The sequence below is a fragment of the Acinonyx jubatus genome, chromosome A3 (genome assembly GCF_027475565.1).
Source record: "Acinonyx jubatus isolate Ajub_Pintada_27869175 chromosome A3, VMU_Ajub_asm_v1.0, whole genome shotgun sequence".
Classification (NCBI taxonomy): Eukaryota; Metazoa; Chordata; class Mammalia; order Carnivora; family Felidae; genus Acinonyx; species Acinonyx jubatus.
The window spans coordinates 89,035,451-89,061,152 of NC_069388.1; the positions used below are offsets into that span (position 1 = coordinate 89,035,451).

The 25,702-nt window shown below is 46.4% G+C and overlaps 2 protein-coding genes across 5 annotated transcripts in view; one reads left to right on the forward strand and one right to left on the reverse strand.

Moving 5' to 3' along the window:
* Positions 1-98: 98 nt before the first annotated feature.
* On the forward strand, positions 99-3,633 carry DOK1 (docking protein 1). The gene is made up of 5 exons (XM_027072135.2): positions 99-814; positions 1,174-1,473; positions 1,624-1,717; positions 1,940-2,124; positions 2,363-3,633. The coding sequence occupies exons 1-5, from the start codon at positions 755-757 to the stop codon at positions 3,197-3,199; spliced, it is 1,476 nt and encodes a 491-aa protein (XP_026927936.1). The 5' UTR covers positions 99-754; the 3' UTR covers positions 3,200-3,633.
* Positions 3,634-4,288: 655 nt separating this feature from the next.
* M1AP (meiosis 1 associated protein) overlaps positions 4,289-25,702 on the reverse strand; it is a 69,587-nt gene continuing 48,173 nt past the window's right edge. For 2 of the 4 annotated variants that reach the window (XM_053200814.1, XM_053200813.1), the window contains exons 6-9: positions 22,903-23,065; positions 21,771-21,912; positions 7,359-7,565; positions 5,010-6,236 (exon numbers count right to left, since the gene is read on the reverse strand). In XM_053200814.1, coding sequence (XP_053056789.1) covers positions 5,871-6,236; positions 7,359-7,565; positions 21,771-21,912; positions 22,903-23,065 — 878 coding nt within the window. In that variant the 3' untranslated portion in view covers positions 5,010-5,870. Of the gene's footprint in view, positions 6,237-7,358; positions 7,566-21,770; positions 21,913-22,902; positions 23,066-25,702 lie in introns of all 4 variants that reach the window. The other 2 variants (XM_053200815.1, XM_053200816.1) reach the window with 2 other exon arrangements.

A 25,702-nucleotide genomic window follows, 5' to 3' on the forward strand; every position in this document is an offset into this window, starting at 1 on the left:
GCCAGTTCCCTCCTCTTCTCCTTTTGGTCCTCCCCTCCCCCGTGGAGCTGGCCGCAGCCGCTCCACCTCCCTCCGCCCCCCACCGCCGACCCTCCCGGCCTGCTCAATGAAGCTTTCTTTTCCCGCGGGTTGGAGGCCGGGCAGCTGCGGTCAGTGAGCTAGACACGCAAAAGGCCATGGGGCCGCTGACCGGCCCGAACGGCGGCCCCCGGGGCGGCGGGAGTCCGCGGCTCAGCTCCGGGCTCCGGGAAGCCTTCCAGTCCCCAGCCCCCATCCTTCCCCCAAGTCCCGGGCTCCGCGGAGTGTAAACAGCCCGACTCCAGCCGGGCTGGGGGCGGGTCCGGTCAGGGGAACCGAGGCTATGAAAGCCCACATAGTCCCTCCGGTGCCCCAGAATGCCCACTGGCGTTTTCGGAGTGACGTCACGGCCTTCACTCTGACGTCACGTTGAGCATACGACGTCGTACACAACCCCTAAGCCCAGGCGCGCCAGAGCCCTCTGGTCGAAACCGCGAGCTTTCTTTTGGTGAAGTCACTTGTGCGCGTCCCAGGACTGTGGGCAGGGGCCTAAGGGTGGTGCACCGCCAACTTATCTGGGGACCCCCTCCCCTTTCTTCCTGCTCCTCTCCTGGCTCCCCCTGAGCGGTCCGCGAAGGCCGGGGGAGGGGCGGGAACGCCTCCGGAGGCCCGGCCCCGCCCCCGCCCCGCCTCTAGCCCGCAGGGCCAGGAAGCGCGGAAGGAACCGCCCGGGGCCATGGACGGGGCTGTGATGGAAGGGCCGCTCTTTTTGCAAAGTCAGCGTTTCGGTACCAAGGTAGTCGGGGCAGGGGTTGCCGAGTCCCATCATACCTAGGGGTGGGCTGGAGACCCCAGAAAGAGAGAGAGAGGGAGGGGGCGGCAGCGGGTTGGATGGAGCGCCGGCCGGGAGTTGTAGAGCCCTATGACGTTCCCGCGAAGTTGATTTCACACTGCGGAGAAGCGGCGGCCGGCCTCGGGGTACGCCCTTTCTGGTCCTGGGGAGACGGAGGGGCATCCTTCTCGGGAAACTTCGCCGTTCGTAGGGAAGATTTGGACCCGAAATCGGCCCGCGCCGGTTCTCTCCTTTCCCGTCGGGGCGCAGACAGCCGGTGCTCGCCCGCTGCCTCCCCAGCGTCTCTCGCTCTCTCTCCCCAGAGATGGAGGAAGACCTGGGCCGTGCTCTATCCTGCCAGTCCCCACGGCGTAGCGCGGCTCGAGTTCTTTGACCACAAGGGGTCGGGCGCTGGAGGGGGCCGAGGGGGCTCGCGCCGCCTGGACTGCAAGGTGATCCGTCTGGCAGAGTGTGTGAGCGTGGCCCCCGTGGCTGTGGAGAGCCCCCCTGAGCCCGGCGCTTCAGCTTTCCGCCTGGACACTGCGCAGCGCTCCCACCTGCTGGCGGCAGACGCGCCGTCCAGCGCCGCCTGGGTGCAAACGCTGTGCCGAAACGCCTTTCCGGTGAGGGGGCCGGGGCGAAATGCACCGGGGCCAAGAAGCGACGCGGGGTGGGGGCAGTTACAGCAGTAAAGGGCCTGAGCTGGCTCAGACCCTGGGAACAGCGTGGAGGGAATTGCGGGGTCCTCCATACTGTTCTTCTCTTTACTCCAGAAAGGCAGTTGGGCTCTGGCGCCTGCTGAGAACCCACCCAAGCTTTCTGCCTTGGAGATGCTGGAAAACTCGCTGTATAGCCCCACCTGGGAAGGTAGACGGCTGAGAGGCCCTGGCAGGGATGGGGGGGGGGTGGGGTGGGGTGGGGAAGGAAGGGTGTCCTTGGGAAGGGAGTGATTAAATGGTCAGGGGCCCATGGGGAAGTAGGAAGCTCCTGAAACTGGTTTCCAAGTGAGTGCTTGGGCAACCTGTTCCTGCTTCCCCAGCCCCCTCACCTGTGCGGCCAGGTGCCAGTCTAATTGTGTATTCCTTCCAGGATCCCAGTTCTGGGTAACTGTACAGAGGACTGAAGCCGCTGAGCGCTGTGGCCTGCATGGCTCCTATGTGCTGAGGGTGGAGGCTGAGAAGCTGACTCTCCTGACCATAGGGGCCCAGGGTCAGATACTGGAGCCACTCCTTTCCTGGCCTTATACTCTGTTGCGCCGCTATGGCCGGGACAAGGTGCGGGGTCTGTTGGGGCGCACTGACTTCCTAGGTGGGGCTAGCTGTGGGGTTGGTGGGGTGGGGCAGGACAGGAAGGTGGGAAGCCCTGTCCTCAGGATAAACCTTCCTTGCCTAGCCCATGACCCTCCCTTCCTCCCCAGGTAGTCTTTTCTTTGTGGATCCCCTAACTAGGTTGGGCCCTGTGACTTATCTCTCATGGCTCCTGGTAATGTGTTTCCCTCTACACTTTCTTCAGGTCATGTTCTCTTTTGAGGCTGGCCGCCGCTGCCCTTCAGGCCCTGGAACCTTCACCTTCCAGACAGCACAGGGGAATGATATCTTTCAGGCGGTTGAAACTGCTATTCACCGGCAGAAGGTCCAGGGAAAGGATGGTCAAGGGCAGGACAGTCTCAGAGCCGATTCCCATGAAGGAGAAGCGGCAGAAGGGAAGTTGGTGTCCCTCCCTGGCGCTCAGGAACTCCCGGGCACTCCTCCGGCCCTGTATGCTGAACCCTTAGACTCACTGCGCATTCCTTCAGGCCCTTCCCAGGATTCCCTATACTCAGACCCCCTGGACAGCACCCCTGCTCGGGCAGGGGAGGCAGCACAGTTAAAGAAACCTCTTTACTGGGACTTGTACCAGCATGTGCAGCAGCAGTTGCTGAAGGCCAAGCTGACGGACCCCAAAGAGGACCCCATCTATGATGAACCTGAGGGCCTGGCCCCAGCTGCTCTCCGGGGCCTTTATGATTTGCCTCAGGAGCCCAAGGATGCATGGTGGTGCCAGGCTCGAGTGAAGGAGGAGGGCTACGAGCTCCCCTATAACCCTGCCACTGATGACTATGAAGTGCCACCGCCTCCTCGGAGCACAAAGCCCCTCCTGGCTCCCAAGCCCCGGGGCCGGCCCTTCCCTGAGCCTGGAGTTGCAGCTGGTGGCGGTGGCAGTGGCGGTGGCGGTGGCAGAGGCCACAGTTCAGACACTGTCCTGTACAGCCAGGTCCAAAAGAGCGGTGGTGCCCCGGGGAGCTGGGACTGTGGGCTGTCCAGGGCAGGGGCTGAAGGGACCAAGGCCAAGGCAGAGAGCTCCACATGAGAGGGCGAAACTGGGGACACTGTGGGAGGACCACGGGAAGGTGGCACTGGGGATCAAAGATACTTGTTAGGACCTGCAGGAACCAGAGGGCCGGAAGGTCCTGTGTGAGCCAGCCCAGGGCACCAGGGGGACCAGGGGAGTCAAGGGGAGGATGATCAATCTCAAGAAGTCCTGAAAGTGGGACAGGTGGCAGGGGTGAGGGACAGGACTTGGGAGAGACCGGCACCCCTAAGTCATCCTCCCGAAAGGAATGGACAGCGCTGGACCAGGTCTATGAAGAGGGGTGCTTGCTCTGAGTTGGTGCAGTCAAAGGGGCCTACATGGAGGCTACAGGGAGCTGCTGAACTGTGCCTGGATCCTGACCCCTGCATTGTTCTTTGCCAGAGACATAGATTTTAAAAAGTTTATTCTCATTAAAGTCAGTTTGGGTTTAAGAGGTCTATGTGTGTGAATAGTCACAGAGATGCCATGGTGGCAGGGGTGCTGGGTGGGTGTGGAGGGGGTCAGGAGAATCCATAGAAGGAGGATGGGGTCGCAGGTGAGTGGAGCAGTGTGGTGGTTGAGAGCCTGGGTGGTCCAGTTGGGCCCACATGGGCTTGAGCCTGTCTCTGTGATACTGAGCAAGTCATATAACATCTATAACCCTCAGTTTTTCTCAGTGACCCCCTGTAAAATGGGAAAACCCAATTACAGACTCTACTTCACAGGGTTGTTTGTGTGAAAGGAGTTAAATTTCTCAAGTACTTAGTGCAACCTGAATCGCAGATTAAGCATTTTATAAATGGTAGTTATTCTGTAGGTGGAAAGGGCCAACGGAAAGGTGGACAGGAGTGCCTGGGTGCCTCAGTCAGTTAGGCGTCCGACTCTTGGTTTCAGCTCAGGTCATGATCTCACATTAACGAGATCAAATCCTGCGTCGGGCTCTGCGCTAACAGTGCTGACCCTGCTTGGGATTCTCTCTTTTTCTCTCTCTCAAAATAAAAAAGAAAAGAAAAGAGAAGAGAGAAAAGAAAAAAGAAAAGAGAAAAGAAAAGAAAGAAAAGAAAAGAAAAGAAAAGAAAAGAAAAAGAAAAAAGAAAAGAAAAGAAAGAAAAAAAAGAAAAGTGGACAGGCTTGGGGAGAGAGAAATAGGAAGGAAACAGGCCTTTTCCACACCGTTTTCCCCTTCTCTTCTCAGCTATAGGACACCTCCTGCCCCCCCACTCCCCACTCTGCCTGTAGGTATCAGCACCAACTGCTTTTCTGTCTGAGGGCTGAAGGAAACCACAGTGTGGTGGGTGTAGTGGGAAGAATGAAGCCTTTGGAATGAGGCTTTGATTTCAATCCTACTTCTTTTCATGAGCTCTAAAAACCTTGTACTTGTCTCCTGATGTCCAGTTTCCCGAAGGTGACCTGACCTCGTCTACCTGTTTACCAGCAACTACAAGGAGAAATTTGGGCTGGGAATGCTCCTAACAATGGTAGAGACTTACTGGGTATTTAATCTGATACTGTGCTAACAGTATCAAATAATCCAAAAGAAAATGAGTTCCTGCTTGGAGAAGGAAAAAGTTCAGGTGTGTCTCTTCCAGGACTAAGCAGTGGGGCGGCAGCAGTTCTGAAGACTGAGGAGGGAAAGGCTCTGTTTCCCAGTCGCCTGGAGCTCACAGAGGCTCAGGTGGAGCAAAGGCCATTCACTGTATGAGCCTTAGTGTGGATGTGGTTGAACAGGGCCGCCAGGCTCTGGTGCTGGTGACTTAGGGCCCAGAGGGATACTCCTCCCCTTTCTGCTCCTCCACTTCTTTCTCCTTGGAAGGCCAGAAGAAAACTTCTGAGGAAGGCTTGCTGTCTGCTGGCATCTTGGGGGCTCTGCCAGGGGTTGGAATCATAGGCAGGGGGGCCACTGTGGCTCGAACTCGGTTTGTCTGCAACTGCCCAGCCTACAAAGAAAGCAGAGAGTTCTCTGAGGCCCAGACATGGCTCCCGATCTCCTGTCCTGTTCCTTGTTGGGCCTCCTGTCCTAACTCCTTCACGTGTCCCATCCCTTAAGTGACAGCCTCAAAGTCAAGGGCGGTGGAGTCCCCTGGGCTTGTCTCCACAGTGCCGGTCTCCTGGCTGAGTGTTCCTTCTCTGTTAGCTTGTCCATCAGCTAACTTGTGGTGGGCTCAGCTCCCATCTTTAGATTGACTGTAGTTTGGAAAGATCTTTCTTTTGTAACTTCAGCTAAGGCAATGCAGGAGTTCCTAAAGGTTCTGTTACTAAGAAATTAGGAAAAGATTAAGAATTTATATTCTATACAAAGACTGTAGAATATAAATTTCATAAAAAATAACTCCACCCTCAATTACTCTTCTCTCTGTAACCCTTGTTGAGAAAGCCTGGACTCCAATGTACTAAGCTTGGTCAGCCTCCTTTTCCTCATCTGTACAGTGAACATAACACTTACCTTGCAGGGATGCTGTAGGGATTAAACGAGAAAGATATTTGTGAGAGCACTGGTCACAAAACCTGGCAAATGGCTGGTGTTCAGTACATGCTAATTTCCTTTCCTTTGGATATTTCTTTTTCCACCTTCCATTCAGCCTTTTCTTTAAACAGAACCTGTGCTCTCAGTACTGCCAATTTGCTTAGTGGGACAATGGTCTGCTACATGACTAATGGATTATCACAAGTGCACAGTGAAGATGCCTAATCACCATATGTAAGTGCCCAGGCAGAAAACCCTCCCTACCGGACAGGGGTTGTAATTTCCTTGGTCTAGGGCAAAGGGCTGTTCTTTTTCTCCTTCCCTGGTTGGCCTGGTTCTCCCCTCCACCAAGGGAGGGGGCTGCTCCCTGGGATGGGGGGAGCCAGGGACAGGGGAGGAGGTCTCTCTTGGATTCTGGGCATAAAGGAGGGAGTAGGGAGGGAGCTGTACCTTTCTCAGGGCCCGGCTTTCCAAGCTTGGCTGGATCCGGCCCTGAAGCTTGGTCAAGGTGTTGCTCAGGTGTGAGTACAGGTGGCTCCAAGCCTGCAAGGGGTTGTAGGTGGGCTCTAGCTCCAGGCTGTCCAGCACCCTCTGTGGAAGAGAGAAGAGAAGACTCACCCAGGGAGCTTGAGGTCACAGAACACAGTAAGAGACCTTGGACTGTGAGAGACTGGAGGATGTGTGAAGACCGGGGGCTTGGCTCAAGACTGAAGTAGATGAGGGTCTCTGCTGGGTGTTCCGGCCCCCAGGTCTGAGTGTCTGTGATGTAAGTGTCAGGTAAGAGTGCAACAAGTAGGTATAGCCGTGAGTGGCTAGGGACACCAAGTACTCTGGCTCTGAGAAGCGTGTCATGGGATTCTGAGAGGGGCTGAAGTGCTGGAAGGGTCACAAGGGATCCAGTGTGCGGGCTGTGAGAGAGGGTGTGACCGAGGCCTGGGGCTGCTCACAGTCTGCAGGGGCAGTACATGGAGTTCTTCGCCTGCTAGGTGAGCAGAGCCGGAGCCGGAGGGCACACAAGCACAGCATTCCTGAGCAGTCAGGTTTTCCGGCCACAACATCCTGTGCCAGGAACCACTGGCTCTGAAGTGAGACACTGAGCGAGCCACGGCCACTCGTGCCCACCTCTTTTTGCATCCCGGTGGCCGCCAAGGCAAGAACACAATCCCAAGCTCTGTCCTCTCTGCACGTAAGCCAGTGATCCAGCAGCGATGTGGCTCCAGTTCTCCCTGCCCAGAGCCTTTCCTCCTGCCCTCAGCCAGAGGAGGCTGGCAGAGGAAATCCAGAATCCAGATCCAAGGAAGACAGGAGAAGGGGGGAGAAGGGGGGGAAAGGGAAAGATGGGGGAGGGGAGGAGGGGGAAAATGGTGGCAGTGCAGTTCTCTCCATTGCATGGGAGTCTCATTTTGAAGCCTTCCTATCCTGAATGCCTGCATTGACTGCCTTTTCCCCTTTTCCTCAACAAACAGATACACACGCACAAGGCAGAGAAAGACACCACCACACAGACACACATCACATTACTTCCTTCCACCTGGCCTCAGTTCCTACCTTCGCTTCCTTCTCTCACCCTCCACCACCTTCTTGGAACAACCACTCCTCCCTCTGCTCCCCAGTCCTTTCTCCCACAGGCGAATTCCTCTCCCGTATCCTTTTCTCCAGCTCCCAACTCTTCTCTCCCTTCTGTCTGCCCCATGAGATCTGAGCTTCACTTGCCTCCACAGTCTTAAGGCTGACGTCAGTTGGGTCCTCAGGCAGCGGGGGGAAGGGGCTGGGCAGCAACAGTTCCCTAGTGGCCACTGCCTTTACCAGCAGAGTGGGGGAGCGTGATGGCACAATCACATAGAAAGTGCTGGCAGGCGTCCTCAGGCTGTGTCCTCCACTCAGGGGCTCCCCTTTGGCCAACAGCAGCCATTCTCTTTTCTGAAACAAGAGCATATATAAATGCTGGTTCACCTTCAGTCTTTGGCATGTTTTGAAGATCTATCTCAATCAAGGCTTCCCCAAGTTTCTCTGGGGGTGTCAGGGAGGACTGAACCATTTTTCTTTGGTCCTGGGAGACAGGGACTTCCTAACTGAGTTGCCCCAAGGGAGTGCTCTTCCTCCCTGGTTGGAGTTGTACACAAAACGGTTCACAATGCAGAGACAAGACAGGCCCTTTCTTGTTATTTTTTAAATGTTTACTTATTTTGAGACAGACAGACAGACAGACAGACAGACAGACAGACAGAGAGAGGAAGCAGGGGGAGGGGCAGAGCAAGAGGGAGAGAGAGTCCCAAGCAGGCTCTGTGCCGACACTGGGCTCAAACCCATAAACCCACAAACTGTGAGATCATGAACTGAAATCAAGAGTTAGGTGCTAAACCAACTGAGCCACCCAGGCGCCCCAAGAGATGCCCTTTAACCTGAAGTAGGTGTTCACCCTGGAGATGGCTAATGTATTACTCAATGGTAAATGTAGAATTTTAAGAATTACAATTCTTTTTTTAGGGGCGCCTGGGTGGCTTAGTTGGTTGAGTGTCCGACTTTGGGTCAGGTCATGATCTCATGGTTCGTGAGTTCGAGCTCCGCATCAGGCTCTGTGTTGACAGCTTGGAGCCTGCTTCGGATTCTGTGTCTCCCTCTCTCTCTGCCCCTCCCCTGCTAGTGCTCTGTCTTCCTGATTCTCAAAAATAAAATAAACATTAAAAAAAACTTTTTAAAAAAATATTTCTGAGAGGGAGAGGGAGAAAGAGAGAGAGAAAGAGAGAGCGAGAGAGAGAGTGAGAGAGGGAATGACCAGTGGAGGGGCAGAGAGAGGGGGACAGAGGATCCAAAGCGGGACTCTGCACTGACAGCAGCCAGCCCAATGCAGGGCTCAAACCCATGAACCCACGAGAGCATAACCTGAGCTGAAGTTGGATACTCAACCAACGGAGCCACTTGGGCGCGCCAAGAATTACAATTCTTAAAAACAGTCTTGAAATACACTTGTGTGGGCTGTTGTGAAAATTCAGGTCTTGTTTAGAGGGTGACAAAATGTGCTTGTGCTGCATGACTGAGATCAGAGTGGGCTGGTTAGGGAATATCTGTAGAATACCCAGAAAGGGTTTAAGAAGGTGATCAAAGTCACCTGCCAAAGCAAGAGGAGGAGGAGACAGCAGGGAGAGAAAAGCTTAGGTACAAAGAAGCCAGTGGGTGCAGGATCCTTGAGATCAACACAGCTAGTCACAGGACAAAAAGAAGGGTCAGAATTCCAGGGGCAGTGACTCTGAGTGAAAGGTTCTGCAGAACAGAGGGGGTGACACTTTGCTGTGTGCCATGGGTCAGGAGAAGAGACACACAGACCTATTAGCAGATTTTCTAGGTGTGCCCTTTTAAATCAGGCATGGGAATAAGGCAATTTTCTTTGGTAGTTTTTCAAGGAAAACCACAAAACTCTTAAGAAATGTGGAATCAGACTGTTAACGATCATCTGCAAATTGTGCCCTCTTGCTTGAGGTGATCAGCACTTCCACCTGGCACAAACGTAACAGCTTCTCTGCTACAGAAGATGAAAGCAAGCACATTAGCTCCACCCACTCTAACTGATACAAAAAGTTGGAAGAATATGAGAGGAAAGGCAAACAGCGGGGAAAGATTTTAAGGGGATTGAGGAGTATCAGTGTCTTGTGGAAGACAAGTGGAAAGTGACACAGTGAAGCACAAAAAACCCTGCTGTAGCATTAGAGTTACACCCTAGGGGGAATGTGCTGGGGTGGAGGTGGTGCAGAAGTTTCCAGACACTTAAAAGCAGTGTCATCATTTTGTGCACCACAGAACTGTGAGGAGATCTGGTAGGCTGGGAAGGTGGTAGGTACCTTTAGAAGTTTATGCTTTCTTAACATTTTGCTCGTATCTGGGGTGTCTGGGTGGCTCAGTCAGTTAAGCGTCCAACTTCAGCTCAGGTCATGATCTCAACGGTTTGTGAGTTTGAGCCTCAAGTTGGGCTCTGTGCTGACACTCAGAGCCTGGAATCCTCTTCAAATTCTGTGTCTCCCTCTCCCTCTGCCCCTATTATTTTAGTCTATTTTTTATGCTGGTTCATGCATTTGTGAACTAGTTTGTTTATTTATTAAGAATGCGTTGGGTGGCTGTTATGTCCGAAGCACTAGGCATGAATATGTAGAAATTCATTAGACATGTTTCTTGCCCTTTGAGAGTTTATATATAGTAAAGGGAAGGTTTGTAAATTAACGTTTGTCCAATACTTAGGATGACCCCCTGTTCTGGTTTGCCCATTTAGCAATGAAAGCCCTACATCTCAGAAAACCCCCCAATGCTGGGCAAACTGGTGTGGTTGGTCACCCTTCCACGATTCCACAGACAATAGAGTATCTTTCCACTGTGGCAAGTCACTGGGGGCTAAAACTATGGCATTGTAACATTTCTTGAACTTTTTTTTTTTTTTTTTTTAGGCAATGTGACATTTCTCACACCTCAGTGTTATGGGACAAATTCATGACTGCTACACTGTGGGATTACTGGGAAACCCCGAGGGGCACCTGTGTGGCTCAGTTGGTTGAGCATCCAACTTTGGCTCAGGTCATGATCTCATGGCTCTTGAGTTCGAGTCCCACATCGGGCTCTGTGCTGACAGCTCAGAACCTGGAGCCTGCTTCGGATTCTGTGTCTCTCTCTTTCTCTGTCCCTCCCCTGCTCACACTTTGTCTTTCAAAAATAAATAAACATTAAGAAATTAAACAAAAAAGGAACTTAAAAATTTTTTTTTAATGTTTTTATTTATTTTTCACAGAGAGAGAGACAAAGCATGAGTGGGGGAGGGACAGAGAGAGAGGGAGACACAGAATCCCAAGCAGGCTCCAGGCTCTGAGCTGTCAGCACAGAGCCCAACATGGGGCTCGAACTCACAGACCGCGAGATCATTACCTGAGCCAAAGTCAGATGCTCAACCGACTGAGCCACCCAGGCACTCCCAAAAAAGGAACTTTGAATGCTGCACACAAAAAATTATGATCCTTAAAATTTGAGCCTATTGATTTTGAGACAACAGCTAAGATTCTATTATAGAACTGGTATACAGAATTGACTGAGGTCTCTCAAAAGTAACTCCTTTTTTAAAAAGTTATTTATTTTTGAGAGATAGAGCACAAGCATGAGAGTGTCAGAGAGAGAGGGAGACAGAGAATCCCAACCAGGCTCCACGCTGTCAATTCAGAGCCTCACATGGGGCTCAAACTCATGAACAATGAGATTATGATCTGAGCTGAAATCAAGAGTAGGACCCTTAACCAACTGAGCCGCCCAAGTACCCCTCAAAAGTAACTCCTGATGTGTGGGCTTTCAGAGGACTAGGAAGAGATTGAGTTGAAAGGATTTTGCAGACTGCTTTAAAACTTCTGGGCTGATTTAAAGAGAGGTTAGAGTAAGGCTCTGGAAGGAAGAGAAGCAAATGCACTTACTAGAGTTTGATAAAGATATTACTTCATCTGTAATTCTCGGGAGCATTTGGGGGTAAAGTGAGAGATAGGAAAGTTGAACTTTAAGATCCTTATTTTGGACTCTGAATTTCTAACCTCTTCCTGGACAGTAGTTAATGGCAGTAGAGATCTAAAGTCTAGGACCCAAGCTTGAACATGTTACCCAGGTAATGGGTTGACTTGTAGGTACAGGCAGTTGTACCTGTGATGGAAATGGTTAACTGCCATGGCAGGTAGGCAAAGTTGAGAAAAGACAAGAGCATGTCCCAGAAGAGTAGTTTTTGGGGTCCTCAAATTGAACAATGCTTAATGACTACAGATGGCAATAGGCTTTCTCTAATTCTATTTTTTTAAGATTTTATTTTTAAGTAATCTCTATACCCAACATGGGGCTCAAATTTACAACCCCAAGATCAAGAATCTCATGCTCTACTGACTGAGCCAGCCCAGTGCCCCTTTGCAAATTTCCAAAGAAAGGAGAATGAGTTAGATGGTGAATTTATCAGAAGACAGGTAAAAATGTATCTGCATTTATGATACGTTTGCTACAGAAGGTGCTAGGGAGCTTAGATTTTAGGAGGTGGGGACTGATTCTGTTTAGAACAGGTATGGACGGGGCAGAGTGGAAGGGCATGCCATGCTCCAAGCTCATTCTTCCCCACCTCTGCCCTAACTTCTAATTTCTAAGGCTGTGAAGGAAGGCATAGCCACTGCTGGTTGACTGGCCACTACTCCCTCATCCCACTCCCTTCTCCCTACACACTTTTCAGTCTTTCAGTGATTGGTCTGGGGTGACATGTGACCTTGATTTAAATAATGAGACAAGCAGAAGTTGCTGTGTGGGCCTTCTGGGAAAGCTTCCTAATATGTTGGCAGGCTTTTGCCTCTTTACCCTATTCCTTCTTTCTCCCTGGAATAGGATTGGTCTTAAGGTGTAATAGCCACATTAGGAATAGGCATAAGGATGAAGTACATTTGCCATGGATGCTGCAGTGGAAAAATGCAAAGATCCTGGTCCATGATGGTATCATTGATTAACTGTATTGGTTTCAGAATTGTCTGTCTCCATTACTTCTTGTTATATTAGAAAAATAAACTCTTAATTACCCAAGGTAGAGTTGGATTCGATTTCTGTTAGCTGCAGCCAAAGGGATCCTTTACAGATAGCAAAGGAAAGGAAGAGGATGTGGCTAACGAGGAGACAGAAGTAGAAGGGACAAGTTTAATGACACGGTTGTAGGCCTTGCCAGAAGGGCAGATGGGAATTTATTATAGCAGGTAAAAGCTTTAATTCTGCTAAACTAGCATTTCCTTGGTCTGCCATCAATATGATGTCCTGGGACCAAATTAAGCAATTAAAGTTTTTGGGAAGTCCAGTGTTATACATGGATTTTTGACTGCAAGGGAACTGGGCACCCCTAACCTCCTGCATTGTTCAAGGATCAACTGTATATACCACATGGGGTTTATTCCAGGAATGCAAGGTTGGTTTAATACCTAAAAATCAAACAATGTAATACACCATGTTTCTAGAATAAAGGATAAAAACTACACAATCATCTCAAAAGATGCAGAAAAAGCATTTGATAAAATCCAAAACCCTTTCAGGAACAAATTAGAAACAGAGTAGAACTTAACCTGGCAAACGGCTCTACAAAAATCCCACAACTAACATCATAAGTAGTGATGAAAGACTGGATGCTTTGTCCCTAAGGTCAGGAACAAGACAAAGGTATCTGCTCTTGCCACTTCTATTCAACATTGTATTGGAGATATATTGAAGACCAGAGGGCCATTTCCCACATTTTCCAGACTATTAGGGCTCTGGGATTCTGAGTATAAACCAGGGAGAGGCTCATAAAGACACTGGGTGTGTCAACATCCTAGTTCTTAGGGATTAGTATTTTCTAAATTTGGTTTAGAAAAATACAATAATATGACATTTCTCACATCAGAATGCTAAGGTACAACTTCATCCCCCTTATCACTGCTGTGATGTGCTGGGTGGGTAGGGGACAAAAAAGATGAGTGAGGGCAGGCTGTGGTGGGGGGCAGGAATAGCTTCCTAGTGAAGGTATTTAAGCAGAATCTGGAAAAAATGGGTAGATATTTGTCAGGTGGATAGAGGCAAAAGGAGAGAGCAGCATGAAAAAGGGTATGGGAAGTGTGGAACAGTTTAGCATATTTGGGGGAACACTTAGTAATTTATTAGTGTGGCTGGAGTAAAGGATGGAAGGGGCATGGTGAAATATGAAGCAAAAAAAAAATTAGACAAGGCTGGGTCATGAGAAGCCCACTGATCCCATGCTAGCCGCTGTCTGTTCTATCATCTGTTTCCCCTGTCTGTGTCCCCTCTCTAACTTCATTCTGATTTTTTTTTTTAATGGTTGCTGACCTGCTATCACCCCACTCTCAGCTTGGATTCTTGTTCTTGACTCTTTGCCTAATGTAACCAAGGACTTTCCATATCCCCACCCATTTACAGCCCAACCAGGTCATTGCCTGTGTACTTAGACTCCTGCTAGACACATCCTGGCTTGAATTCTGTCACTTCTGTGGCCAATTAGGGCAGACAGGGCCTATAAAGCTCTGGAATGTGTCTCCAGAGACTCTGACATTTTAAGTAGGAAACTGAAAGACCTAGGTGGTATTTTCATTTCTTTTTCTAGTTCATACAGACATGACTTTGTAAGAGAAATGAGGATGTGGAAAGTGAGTCATTAGCTACATAACTGGGACTACATAGTAGGATTTGGTAACTGAAATTATGTTTTCCTGGGGATGGATAGATTCATCTCATAAATATTTGGAAAAAATCAATTATATATATATATATATATATATATATATATATATATATATATATTCCCTACCATATTCCACAAAGCAGTTATGCCAGTTTAGAAACATGCAACAGTACAAAAAGATAAATAAGGGATTGGGCAAAGGAAAAATAAGGGTAGGGCAATTACAGAGCCAAGATTAGGTAAGCTCAGAGAAATGCAAACCACCCACTTTTGCTAGAAGGGAGGCCCACAGCTTTTCCTGATAAAAGTGTTCGAGAAGCTATCTTAAGGATCCTTATTCAATGAGTGTATTTGACAGAACTCCTGCAGTTAATATGATAATGAATTTCATATGGCTATAGAGTGGTTAAGAGTTTGGGTCCTGGAGTCAACCTTTCTGGATTTCATCCTGGCTCTACCATTTACTAGTTGTGTAATCTTGGAAAACTACTTTAACCTCTGTGGGCCTCAATTTCTTCATTTGTAAAATACAGATTATAATTCCTCAAAGGATGATTATGGAGATTATATAAATTAGTATTTGTGAAGTGTTTAGAACGGTTTCAGGCACATAGTAAGTACCAAGAAGTGTTAAATTTTTTAAGTTAAACATCTACTGAGTAAGTATTAGATCATGTTTATTACATTTTGCTAAATTAAAAATAATTTAATAATTCTTAGATATAGATCTATAAAAGTTCCCAAGAATGAAGTACAAACACATTGCTCTCTTGTGGTCTGGACTGATCTAAGAGTGAAATTTATGGGAATTGATGCATGGCACATATCTTTCAGGAAGGGCTGGGGAATGGGTTTATCAAGAGCCTTGCTTATCTGATGCAGTGCCATTTTTTTGAGGAAAAGGAAGTAAAATACTCAAATAAAATAACCTATGAGGAGGACAGAAGGACAGAACAGTCAATTCTCCAGTAAGAAAATCAGGGGATGGAATAACACTTAAGGCTGCAGTTGACTAAGGTTTAGAGTGTGTGTAAAGTGTAATTAGAAAAGTCATACAACATTTATGATGCTGATAAGGACTGGTGGGCTGGTATTAATGACTAGAATTTAATTATGGCAGTGTGGACCTGGTTCAGAAGAACCATTCTAAAAGAAGGGGCAGTGGAAGAGACAGTATTGAATGAATTGAGCTATGCTCATGCTTGTAAGGAAACCCAGGAACCTGAAAATGAGAACTTGGTGGAGCCAGCCAACTGGCTGAGAGTAAACCAGAAAATGTATTATAGGCTGTCTAGCCAAATAAGGGATGCAAAGTGGGGGAATGAATGAACATTTAACAAACATTTCCTTCTGCATCTGAGTGGATTGGAATGGCCAGAGGCAGACTGGCTCTCCTGCCTAAAACAACTAGCAAAGCTGGAATATACAGAAGCCATCTGTATGAAGGCAGCCAGGAGGTGCTGAGACAGTGAAAATGAGTGATAGCTAAGTCTCTGGAGAGGGAAGAATCCAGAGAGAGGAGGAAATCAAAACTGCTTTTACCCTGAGGGCATAAGTTGATTCTGAGTTGGAGGGACAGCTGGTGGGAGCTGAGAATCTAGGATTTGTACTTGCTGAGGCACTTTCAAGGGAACAGAGAAACCAGCAGATCTTTAGGTGGAGACCAGGCAGGTGTGGGGTGGGTGCTCAAACCAATTTTTCACTCATTTTTTTCACATTTACCAAATACTGGGGCTTCATGGAGCAGGAGGCAAAAATATCCAAGGAGAAAGCCTTTAGAAGCAGAGCATTTTAACATACTCAGGATACAGTGATTAGAGTTGGGATTTTCCAAGGGAGGGGGAAGCATATAATATACCAGGTTTCAGTGGAAAATCCTGGAAGGCCAGGAGCAAGCCAGGGTAGACTGAGCCTTAGCAGGACAGCAGTCAAGCCTGGACTCAGTACAGCTCCTGAGTAGAATAGGATGTTCTGTCACCACCCTATCTGCCTAGTGCAGGTCAGGATGGACCCTCTCTATAGGAATGCCAACTGGAGCCTCTGCAACTTAATTAGACACATTGAGCATCTTTCATTAAAATATTACTGGCTGTACCAAAAGACAGAACCACATGTCCAAAAACCAAAAGAAAATAAAGAGTTGAAACAAATGGATGATCCAGGCATTGGGGTCAGCATACAAGAACTCTAAAATAACTATGATTAGTATATTCAAGAAAATAGGTGAAAAAATGGAGACTATCTGCAGAGAATTAGACACTATTAAAAAAAGAGACACAAATGTAAATCATAGAACTACTAAGCAACCACCATGTGCAAATCACTTGCCAGACATATTTAAACATGCAATATTATTCAATCACCTTAAAAACTTTTGTTGTTTCTATTTAACATGTGACAGGGACAAGATTTACTAATGTGTGTCTGTCATGCACCTTCTCCCTTTTTTCGTCCTCCCCCACTCTACTTCTACTCATGAAAGGAGAAGCCTTGTGAATTCTATCCCTGGATATTTTCAATAGGAAGAAAGAGGGGTGCTTGGCTGGCTCAGTCAGTGAAGCATATGACTCTTGATCTCGGGGTTGTGAGTTCAAGCCTCACACTGGATGTGTAGAGATTACTTAAAAATAAAATCTTTTTAAAAAATAAGAAGACAGAGACAGGACCTGAGGAGGAGGCGGAGTATGCCAGAGGGGTAAGCCAATCTACAGAATACGTATATAGCTGAGAGAGAGAGGAAGAAGGTAGAGGAACAGGGACTGGTGATGTAGACAGAGTTTTAGTTTTTTGTAAAGTGTGTGTGTGTGTGTGTGTGTGTGTGTGTGTGTGTGTGTGTGAAAGGCTTTTGGAATAACTCCTGGTTAGATATAATTGAGGAGTGGAGGATGAAGATTTGAGAAATGTCATTGTGGGTTATGAACTATTTCCTCTTTGGTGTTCTTTGAAAGCACAAATGAATTCTAAAATTACTTTTTGGCCTCTGGATAGTGCTTCTTTGTATACTGTTTATACAGAGGCTAAACCAAATGGGGCTACTAGATTTGTTAGGGTTTCAAATAAATGAATGTACTGATACTTAGAGAGGTTAAGTATATCACTTGAATTCACTCAGTTGGGAAATAATGAAGCTGTTAGGAACCTAGGGCCATCTGATTCCAAAGTCCATGCTTTTCATGGGACAATACAAACTAAATTTTACTACAATAGATTAGAAAACTGCCTTGCCTCAACTCCCCAGAAAGAGACGTAACAAAGGGAGAATTTCCACTCTGAACCTAAAATTTGACTAAGGCTGAGAAATTAGTTCATAAAATGGGAAAGTGGTAGGAATGACAGGAAAAGGCAACCATGTTATCCTGGAGTTTGGGTCGTCAGACTTATATCACAAACTTTAATCCAAATCATTAGATCATGTATTTGGAAAGCTAACAGAAACATGCTTTCCCTAAAAAAAGGAAATACAGCACACAAAGGTCTTTTGAAAAATAGAGAGATCCAGAAAGGCCTCATTGCAGAAACACCATTTGAGCTGAGTCTTTCAGGATGGGGTAGGGTTTGAGCATATGGCAAGAGGAGAAGGGACAATATGAATAAAGGTTCAAAGGTGGGGCAATTTAAAGTTTGTATAGTAATTTGGTTGGACTCTCTGGTGCACAATAGGGAATGCTCAGAGATGGACTGGAGTCTGAATACTTGGCTAAGGAATATGGACTTTAAAGTATAATCAATAGTAAGCCACAAACTATCTTTAAGCTGAAGAGTGGCAGGGTCAGTGCTATGTTGCAAGAAGATTAATTTGGTGGCAGTGTATAAAATGAACTGGCAAGGGGAACACTAAATGGATTGAGATAAGAGATTATTGCAATATTAAAGGAAAGAGGTAAACAGCCTTCAAACTACGATAGTGATGATAAAAATGAGAGGACAAAATACATGCAGAGATGCTATCAGGATAGAATAGACAAGTTGCTGGGTATTGGCACCACTGAAAAACATGTGATAGTCAGGAGAGTGCTTCAAGAAGATTAATCTGGTCTAACATACAGAGAAAATTACAAGAGGGAGAGATTGGAGGTAGGGAAGCTAGTTAGGAGTTTACTGAAGAAGTCCTGGTGAGAACAAGCAGTGGGAACACCAAGGCAAGGACAGTTGCAACTCACCTGATGAGAAGAACATTGATTCGACTTAGTGATGAAGTGGGTGTAAAGGGTGAGAAGGCTGGAGGGGACTGAGGTTTCAAGCCTGGGTGAGCAGACAGCGGTGGCACTGCTATTAACAGAAAGACAAAAGTCAGAATGAGAAGCTAGCTGGAGGGGAAATGTTGCAGTGAGAAACAGAAGGCAAGACTTACATGGGGAGCTGAGGACATCAGATTTTAAAAGAACCTATGAAAAAGGTCTAAGAAACACCAGAAAACCAACGAGTTAGAGAAGTGCTGAGAGCTCGTAAATACAGGGTCAGAGAGGTTCAAGCTCTAAGTAAGGTCTTGTCACATAGTAGGTCCTGGGAAAAGATTTGCTGTTGAATGAATCAGAAGAGGCGTGTGGAGAATTCTCCCCTCTATAACACACTGCCTTTCAGGATTTTTGCTGCTTGGAGATGTCATGTGAAAAGCAAGAAGGAAGAGTCAACCAAACACTGTTTTGCTTCTGTCTTTTCCAGAAAAGGAGAGTGTTCTTTAATCTGGTGGGGTGGAACAAACAGATGGTAGAGAGAACAGTAACACAAGATGGGTGAGGAGCTAGTACAAGTAACTGGTCACTTTAAGTGAATTTAAGTTGAGAAGCATGGGGTGTTAGCTGAGGGTAGAGTCAGCCTCACTGTTGCATGCTGTGTTTATCTGGCTACATCCAGAGTAGGGAATTTAGCAAGGAAGTTAAAAGCATGGCTTTGTAGTCAAGAACTAGTTTCAAATTCTGACTTGGCCACTTTGGTAGCTATGTGATCACGTTTTGGTAAGTAACTTCATCTCTTTAGACTTCAGTCTTTTACATGGGTAAAAACAGGGAAAACAATCCTTATCTCAGAGAATTATTGTGAGGATTAAATGAGGTAAAGTATGCAAAGCACTTGGTTAAGTGACTAGCACTTAGTAGGTGCCCTAAAATATGGGTATCTGTTAGTGATGGGTCAACACATACTTGTTCATTTCCATGATAGACGAGTGATAAAGAGGTCTCTTTGGCCCCTAGAATGGTACTTGGTATACAGTGCTCAAGAAATATTTGTTGAATAAATAAATAAATATTAGATGCCCAAACACCGAATTCAGAGGCAGGAAGAGTCTGATTTATATAGGTAAGCCAGGATGGGATAAAATACTCTTCCCCATTCTCATTTTTAATGGCTACATAATATTTCATTGTTTGGTTGAATTATTGTTCCCATAACCTTTCCCTTGTTTCGATTTAACCTTTCTTCTTTTTAGGACATCTAGGTTGTTTCCAATTCTTTACCATTTTAAATAACACTGAGATAAGCATGCTGGTATATATATCTTTGTTCCCTTTTCTGATTGTTTTCCTGTGCTACATACACTCTCAGCAATAGAATTAAAGTTTTGAAGTAGCTATCACTTTCCAGAAAATTTACACTCCTTCTAGCAGTAAATTAAAATGCAAATGTCTGTTTGAAAGATCACACACTGTAAGAATGTAGGGAAGCCACTTGAGGGAAATTCCTCCCCAGTGATGTAGCATCATTGAGATCCTGAGGAATGGGGTGGAGTAAAATGGTCAACCGAGCTGTTGGGCTCTGATAGTCAGGACATATCTGTTGTTTCTGCTCTGCAAAGACAGGGGATGGGTGTTCTTCAGATAGGAAACAGGAACTCTGTGGGTGGATCTAAAAGGGAGTGTGGGCTTTGAAACAGGAAAAAAGAAACCTGCTTCTGATAGTGAAAGAGACACATTGCTGTGCTGGCCTGATCACCCATACGCTACTAGGTCAAACCATTGCTCTATTTCCACTCATAGTTAGGCTTGTCCTCGATTATATTTGCAGTTGTTTTATTTTGCTTTCTAAGTGTTTCATGTGTGTGCTCTTTTATTTTATTTTTTTCCATTTCAGGGATCGGGCATCCACTTAGTTATTCAAGTCAGAAACCAAGCAGTTATGTGATACCTTCCTCTTCCTCACTCCCTACATCCAATCCTTCCCTAAGTTCTGGCTCTGTCCCTAAAATATTTCTTTAATTGGTTTACTTTTCCCATCTTGCTTCCAACATTCTAGTCTAAGCCTAGACTACAGCAGTGCCCTCCCACCTCATTTTCTTGTTCCCATTCTCGCTTCTGCCAGTTCATTTCCAATGTTTGGCAAGTAATCTTTTTCAAAACTCAAATAATTTCTTATGATTTCTTTCTGTACTTAAAGTCCAAGGTCCTTATAATTTGGCCTACAAAACTTTGCATGATTTGACCGCTGCTCACTTCTCCAGCCCCGCCTTTTGGCTCTCTCTCCCTTGCTTTCTTTGTTTCAGTCACAGTGGTCTTTCCATTCTTGATTCTTCTCTCAGCTCTCTTCAGCCTTTGGGTCTTTGCACATGCCTTTCCCAAGCATGTTCTTCTTGCTGCCCTTCACCTGTCTAATTCCCACCCCATAAACTGCCAGGTCTCAGTTTAAATGTCACTTTCACAGAGAGGCTTTCTTGCAGCAGCCTCTTCTTTTCCTTCACAAACTTCTCACAATTAAGTATTTATACATATATACACAGTAAAAACTTGTTTTGCAAGCATAATTCATTCTGGAAACATGCTTCTAATCCAAAGAACTTGTATATCAAAGTGAACTTCAAGAACCATTGTCTTAGTTGCGATCATGTGACATTCGGCATCACATACTACTCATACTGCAAAACATCACTTGTTTATCAAGTTAAAATTTACTAGAAATGTTTGCTCATCTTGCGGAATACCCGCAGAACAAGTTACTCACAATCCAAGGTTTTACTGTAATTACACTTTTATATTTATGTAACTTATATAAAGCTCTTCTAAATTATTTTTTAAATGTTTATTTATTTTGAGAGAGAAAGAGAGCACGAACAGGGAAGGGGCAGGGGGAAAGTGAGAGAGTCCCAAGCAGGCTCTGTGTGTCAGCGCGTATCCCCATGCAGGCCTTGATCTCATGAAGTATGAGATCATGACCTGAGCAGAAATCAATAATTGGATGCTTATTTGACTGAGCCACCTAGGTGCCCCTAACTTCTAAATTATAATTATATATATAATTCTATGTCTTTTATTATAGAGTAAGTTTCTTGAGGCCATGGATAATGCCTATCATGTTACGATTGAGTATCTAGAGTTTAGCAAAATGTCTGGCACAGCCTAGGGCTTATTCATTTAAATAAACCATAATTTCCCGACTGGTGTTAGAAAGAGAATAGTGTTAAAGCATAGTTAATTAGGGGCGCCTGGGTGGCTCATTTGGTTAAGCAGCCGACTTCGGCTCAGGTCATGATTTCGTGGTCCGCTGAGTTCGAGCCCCACGTCGGGCTCTGTGCTGACAGCTCAGAGTCTGGAGCCTGTTTCAGATTCTGTGTCTCCCTCTCTCTGACCCTCCCCCGTTCATGCTCTGTCTCTCTCTGTCTCAAAGATAAATAAACGTTAAAAAAAATTTAAAAAAAAACAAACAAAAAAACCATAGTTAATTATATGGAAAATGCCCTGTTTCCATTTAAATGTACAAAATTAGGGATTTTTGAGTTTAGTGTCATGTAACTGAGTTCAGGAAGTATTCTCTATATCATGAAACAAAAAAGGCAAGTCCTATTTAATCCACATTTCAGAGTATTTCTAGTTTTTTCCTGTCCTCTTGAGAACTGGGACAGGTTTGGGATCAGGTCAGGATTAAGTTAGCTACTTTTCTATGGCTGGTGCTTTAACTCTTTTTCTTCCTCACCTGGGGACATGGATACTCACCAGCAGGCTGTGACACAAAGCATGGAAATGCTGCTGATTTGTCTCTAGCTCATCCCAGTCCAGCTGCCAACAGCTTGTGGGTCTGAGGATGAAGGGCAGTCCATATGTCAATGACTCGCAGATCCCACTGGAATTTAGAGCCCTGGCAAGAGACAATGGCAGTGAAAGTCTCCTCAGCAATATCTAGAACCTTGACCCCAGATCAGCTTAAACTCAGCTTATGTCTAAGACTCTGTTGTGAAATCCTTTGGGTTAGGGCCTGTGAATTATTCACCTTAGCATGGCCAGCACCTAGCAAGGTATCTGGCACATAGTAGAATCTCAAAGCCTGTTAATCAATGAGTGAAGCAAACATCATGAGGGCTGTAGACTGATGGATATTACTTCTCCTGAGCTCATTCCATTCCAAGTGACTTCTCTGGGGTCACTCCCAGAACACCCCTGCTACAATAACCCTGTAACTCAACAGTATGCTAACCATCTGCATCCCAGTTCTGGCTTTCTTGTAGCAAGGTACTGACAGAGGATGCATTTAAGAAGAGAATAAATTTAAGAAAGTTCCCCAGCAGCATCTATGGTCACAAACCCATGGATAAGCTTACTCAGATACTTGTGCACAGGCATTGTGATAGGAACCAGGAAGCAGAAAAAGTGGTCTTTGCCATCATTGTTAATTCTCCCTGAGAACTGGCTCCCCTGGGAGGAATTCTAGTACTTGGAGAAGTGGCAAGGCAGGGGTTGATCCTATCTACCCTTTGTTCCTTGGAGGTCAGATCTCTGTCCTGATGCCTAAACACAGTAAGGTATTCAACAAACATTCAAACCCATTGCTAAATGGGTAAACACTGCTGATCTTGTTTTTCTCCACGTTCAGAGACTTTCTGGATTTCCAATCCTCATCCAGCCTTTAGAATGTCCTACTGAGGCACATCTTCCACCATCTGTCCATTTGTCTCCACATACTGAGAAACCTGACCTTGCTCTTTCACTCTCATACCTGTACTTGCTGCTTTGGAACTGACTCCCACCTGTGGGACACTTGGAGATGCCCTCTATCTCTGGACTTCCTAGTTGGAACCAGTGAGAATAAATAAGCATTTGCATGGATTGGGGAAGTTCCCTTGTCCCATACTTGATCACCCGGAGCTTGTAACAAGAGGCCGATGACTGGGAGGCCATCTGGTAAAGTGTGCTGAAGTCTCCTTTGGGGTCATCCATTCTCAAGGAGCCATCAGCTGTGCCAGGGAGCAGGGATGGGCTGAGAAGTCGCTCTTGGAGATCACATTTCAGGCACACTACAATAAAAATGGCATTGGGGGAGGGATTGTTTGTCACAAGCTACCTCAGGGTATGTGATTAAGAGACAACATCTGCTACCCATTCCACATCCACCAGGCAAGCAAAGCTTGGGAGGAGGCAGGGGAGTGGAAAGGGGAAAGTATGACTGGTTTGGAAAGGCAGAGCAGGTTTGGACCTACAGTGTTGCTCAATACAATAGTTAACTTATTTTCTGGGTCTGATATGATTTTTGCTTATTTTACTTCTGGGTTGGCTGAGCAGTTGCCTCATAGTGAGAGACCTGGCTTGTGATCCAGTCTGAGAGGAGCATGTGCCCTCTGTGGAGGAGGCAGCTAATACTACGATATGCAGACACCCTCTGCAATCACAGATGGAAATCTTGCCTCTGCTGCTTCCCTGTGGCTAAGCTTTGGCAAGACCATAGGTCAGATGAAGGAAGAGCAGGAAAGCAGAAGTCAGAGAGTCAGCTGACAGCTGCTATTTCTCTGTGGGCCTATCTAGGGACATTCAGGGAAGGGGGAGGAATAAGTCCCTGAAATAGTTTATTTTTTAATTCCCCAAAGAAGCCCAAGCATAGAACCTTTTAGAGCATCACTGTGGCAACAGACAACAGTTCTGAGGGGGCTTCATCTAGGTATAAATTATTCATCAAGGTATTACGCTCTTCTGTAGTAAGGTTCTGCTCTGGCAGGTACATTCACATGCCACAGTGTACATGTTCTGTTGCACTAGGCTCGAATCCTTGATATTACAGTTTTTCAATGAAATGTATACCAGGTTTGAATACTGTTAACAAACATGAGGTAAAAATGAAAGTATAAATAATGCAGAAAAAGAAATAGGATGGCAGAATAGATGTCAGATTCAGCTGGCCCTCCTGGGCCCAGCAGTCAGATGTAGACATTAATTTTGGGTAAGACGGTCTTGGCCTGGTATGTCTCAGAGCCCAGGAAGTCAGCAGGAGGGACTTGGCCTACGACTCCCCTCATTTCCTCTGTGCCTGACTTCTCCGTTGTTAGGTCTTTGGGCTTTAGGACTGGAGAGCTGTGTTCATCTGGCTAAGATTCTCAACTCCGGTTGTGATAAGAATCACCTTTTTATTAAGGAACTTTTAAAAGATACTGATGTCTGGGCCCTACCTCACACTAGTGAAATTGAGATCTTTGGAGATGGAACCCAGATGCCCGTATTTTTAAAAAGTCCCTCATGTGATTCTTACTGAGAATTATTGGAACTGTAGTCTCAACAGTGTTCCAAAGCTGGGAAAGCTGTCTTAGCAGGACTAGAGTCTAGAATTAGGTGTGCTTCTCATCACCCAGAACCCAGATGCAGAGGTGGCAGACTCTGAAACCCATGAAAGGAGAAAAGACACTCATGTGAAGCTGACTGTGCACTCTGTCAGAAGGCCTCTGAGAGAAGCACCTGGAGAGCGGGTGTGAGAGGCCCTGGCCAGCTACAGAAGCAGGTAGAGTGGGCGAAAAACCTGGTAAGGAGTCCAAGTGAACATCTAAGGAACAGTCCTCAGAAGATTCTAGAGGAGAGGAGCTCAGGGTATGTATTGTTTTGTTTTATTTTTATGGTGTGCCACATTTCCAAAAATCCAGTGTGGTAATGCATCAGTTTTTTAAATAATGGATAACCACACTATGGTCTTTACTGTGGTTGTATAAACTCTCAGGTAGGTCACACCCATCCTGGAGGGGGCCTACTTTTCCCAGACCTCATTCCAATTGTGCCTGGGCATCTGGGTTCCAGGCTGGGCATCTCCAGCAGAAGAGCTACGGAGTCTGGATCTAAGTTCCGCCATGCACCCTGAAGACCTGCACATTTCCAAAAAAATGACTGCAGATGGAGATAAACATTCTGGCTTTGACCCAGGTGTCGAAAGCCATGGAAAGAGGGAGGGGAAAGGTAGAGAAACTCTCAACAATACCATGGGCAAGTGCTGTGCAACAGTTGAAGAAAGGCTGGATGCAGGAGTTCCTGGCCTTGGAGGGCCCCCGCTCGCCTAATGAAAGAAGTGCCAGCATGAGGCAGCATCTTTGTTCAGAACTGCCCAGCATGAGGTGGGTTGTGTAGTAGGTGAGGGTCCTGGTTCAACAAGCAGACAGACCTGGGTTTGATGAATGTTCTCTGGGCTGACAGCCTTCCGAGCTTCCGAACTGTTGAGACTACAGTTCCAGTAATTCTCAGTAAGAATCACATGAGGGACTTTTTAAAAATACCAGTGTGTAGGTTATGTGTTTCTTACAGTTGCCATTGGCCAGGTACGTACTCTTAATATTTACTACCCTAACTTCACAGTAAGGATAAAATAATATTTCTGAGTGACAAGAAAGCATTTATGTCATGTTTAATTGACAGTTTTTCTTTCTTAGTGGTACATAAAGTAATGGTGTATCTCATAGTTGATAGCATCTTAGATTCAATGACATATGGTAATAGTACCTGCTTTGTGGTGGTTGGTGAAGATGAAATGGGATAATGCAGGAGGAGAGGAGGTAATATAGTGTTTGGGGAAAAATATATACAAAGTGGATTCCAGAAGATGGGACAGGGAGGAATTGGCACCACCAGCTTTGGACATAAGGGGTGGAAAGGAGGTCCAGGGAAGAAGATTTATACACCAAGGA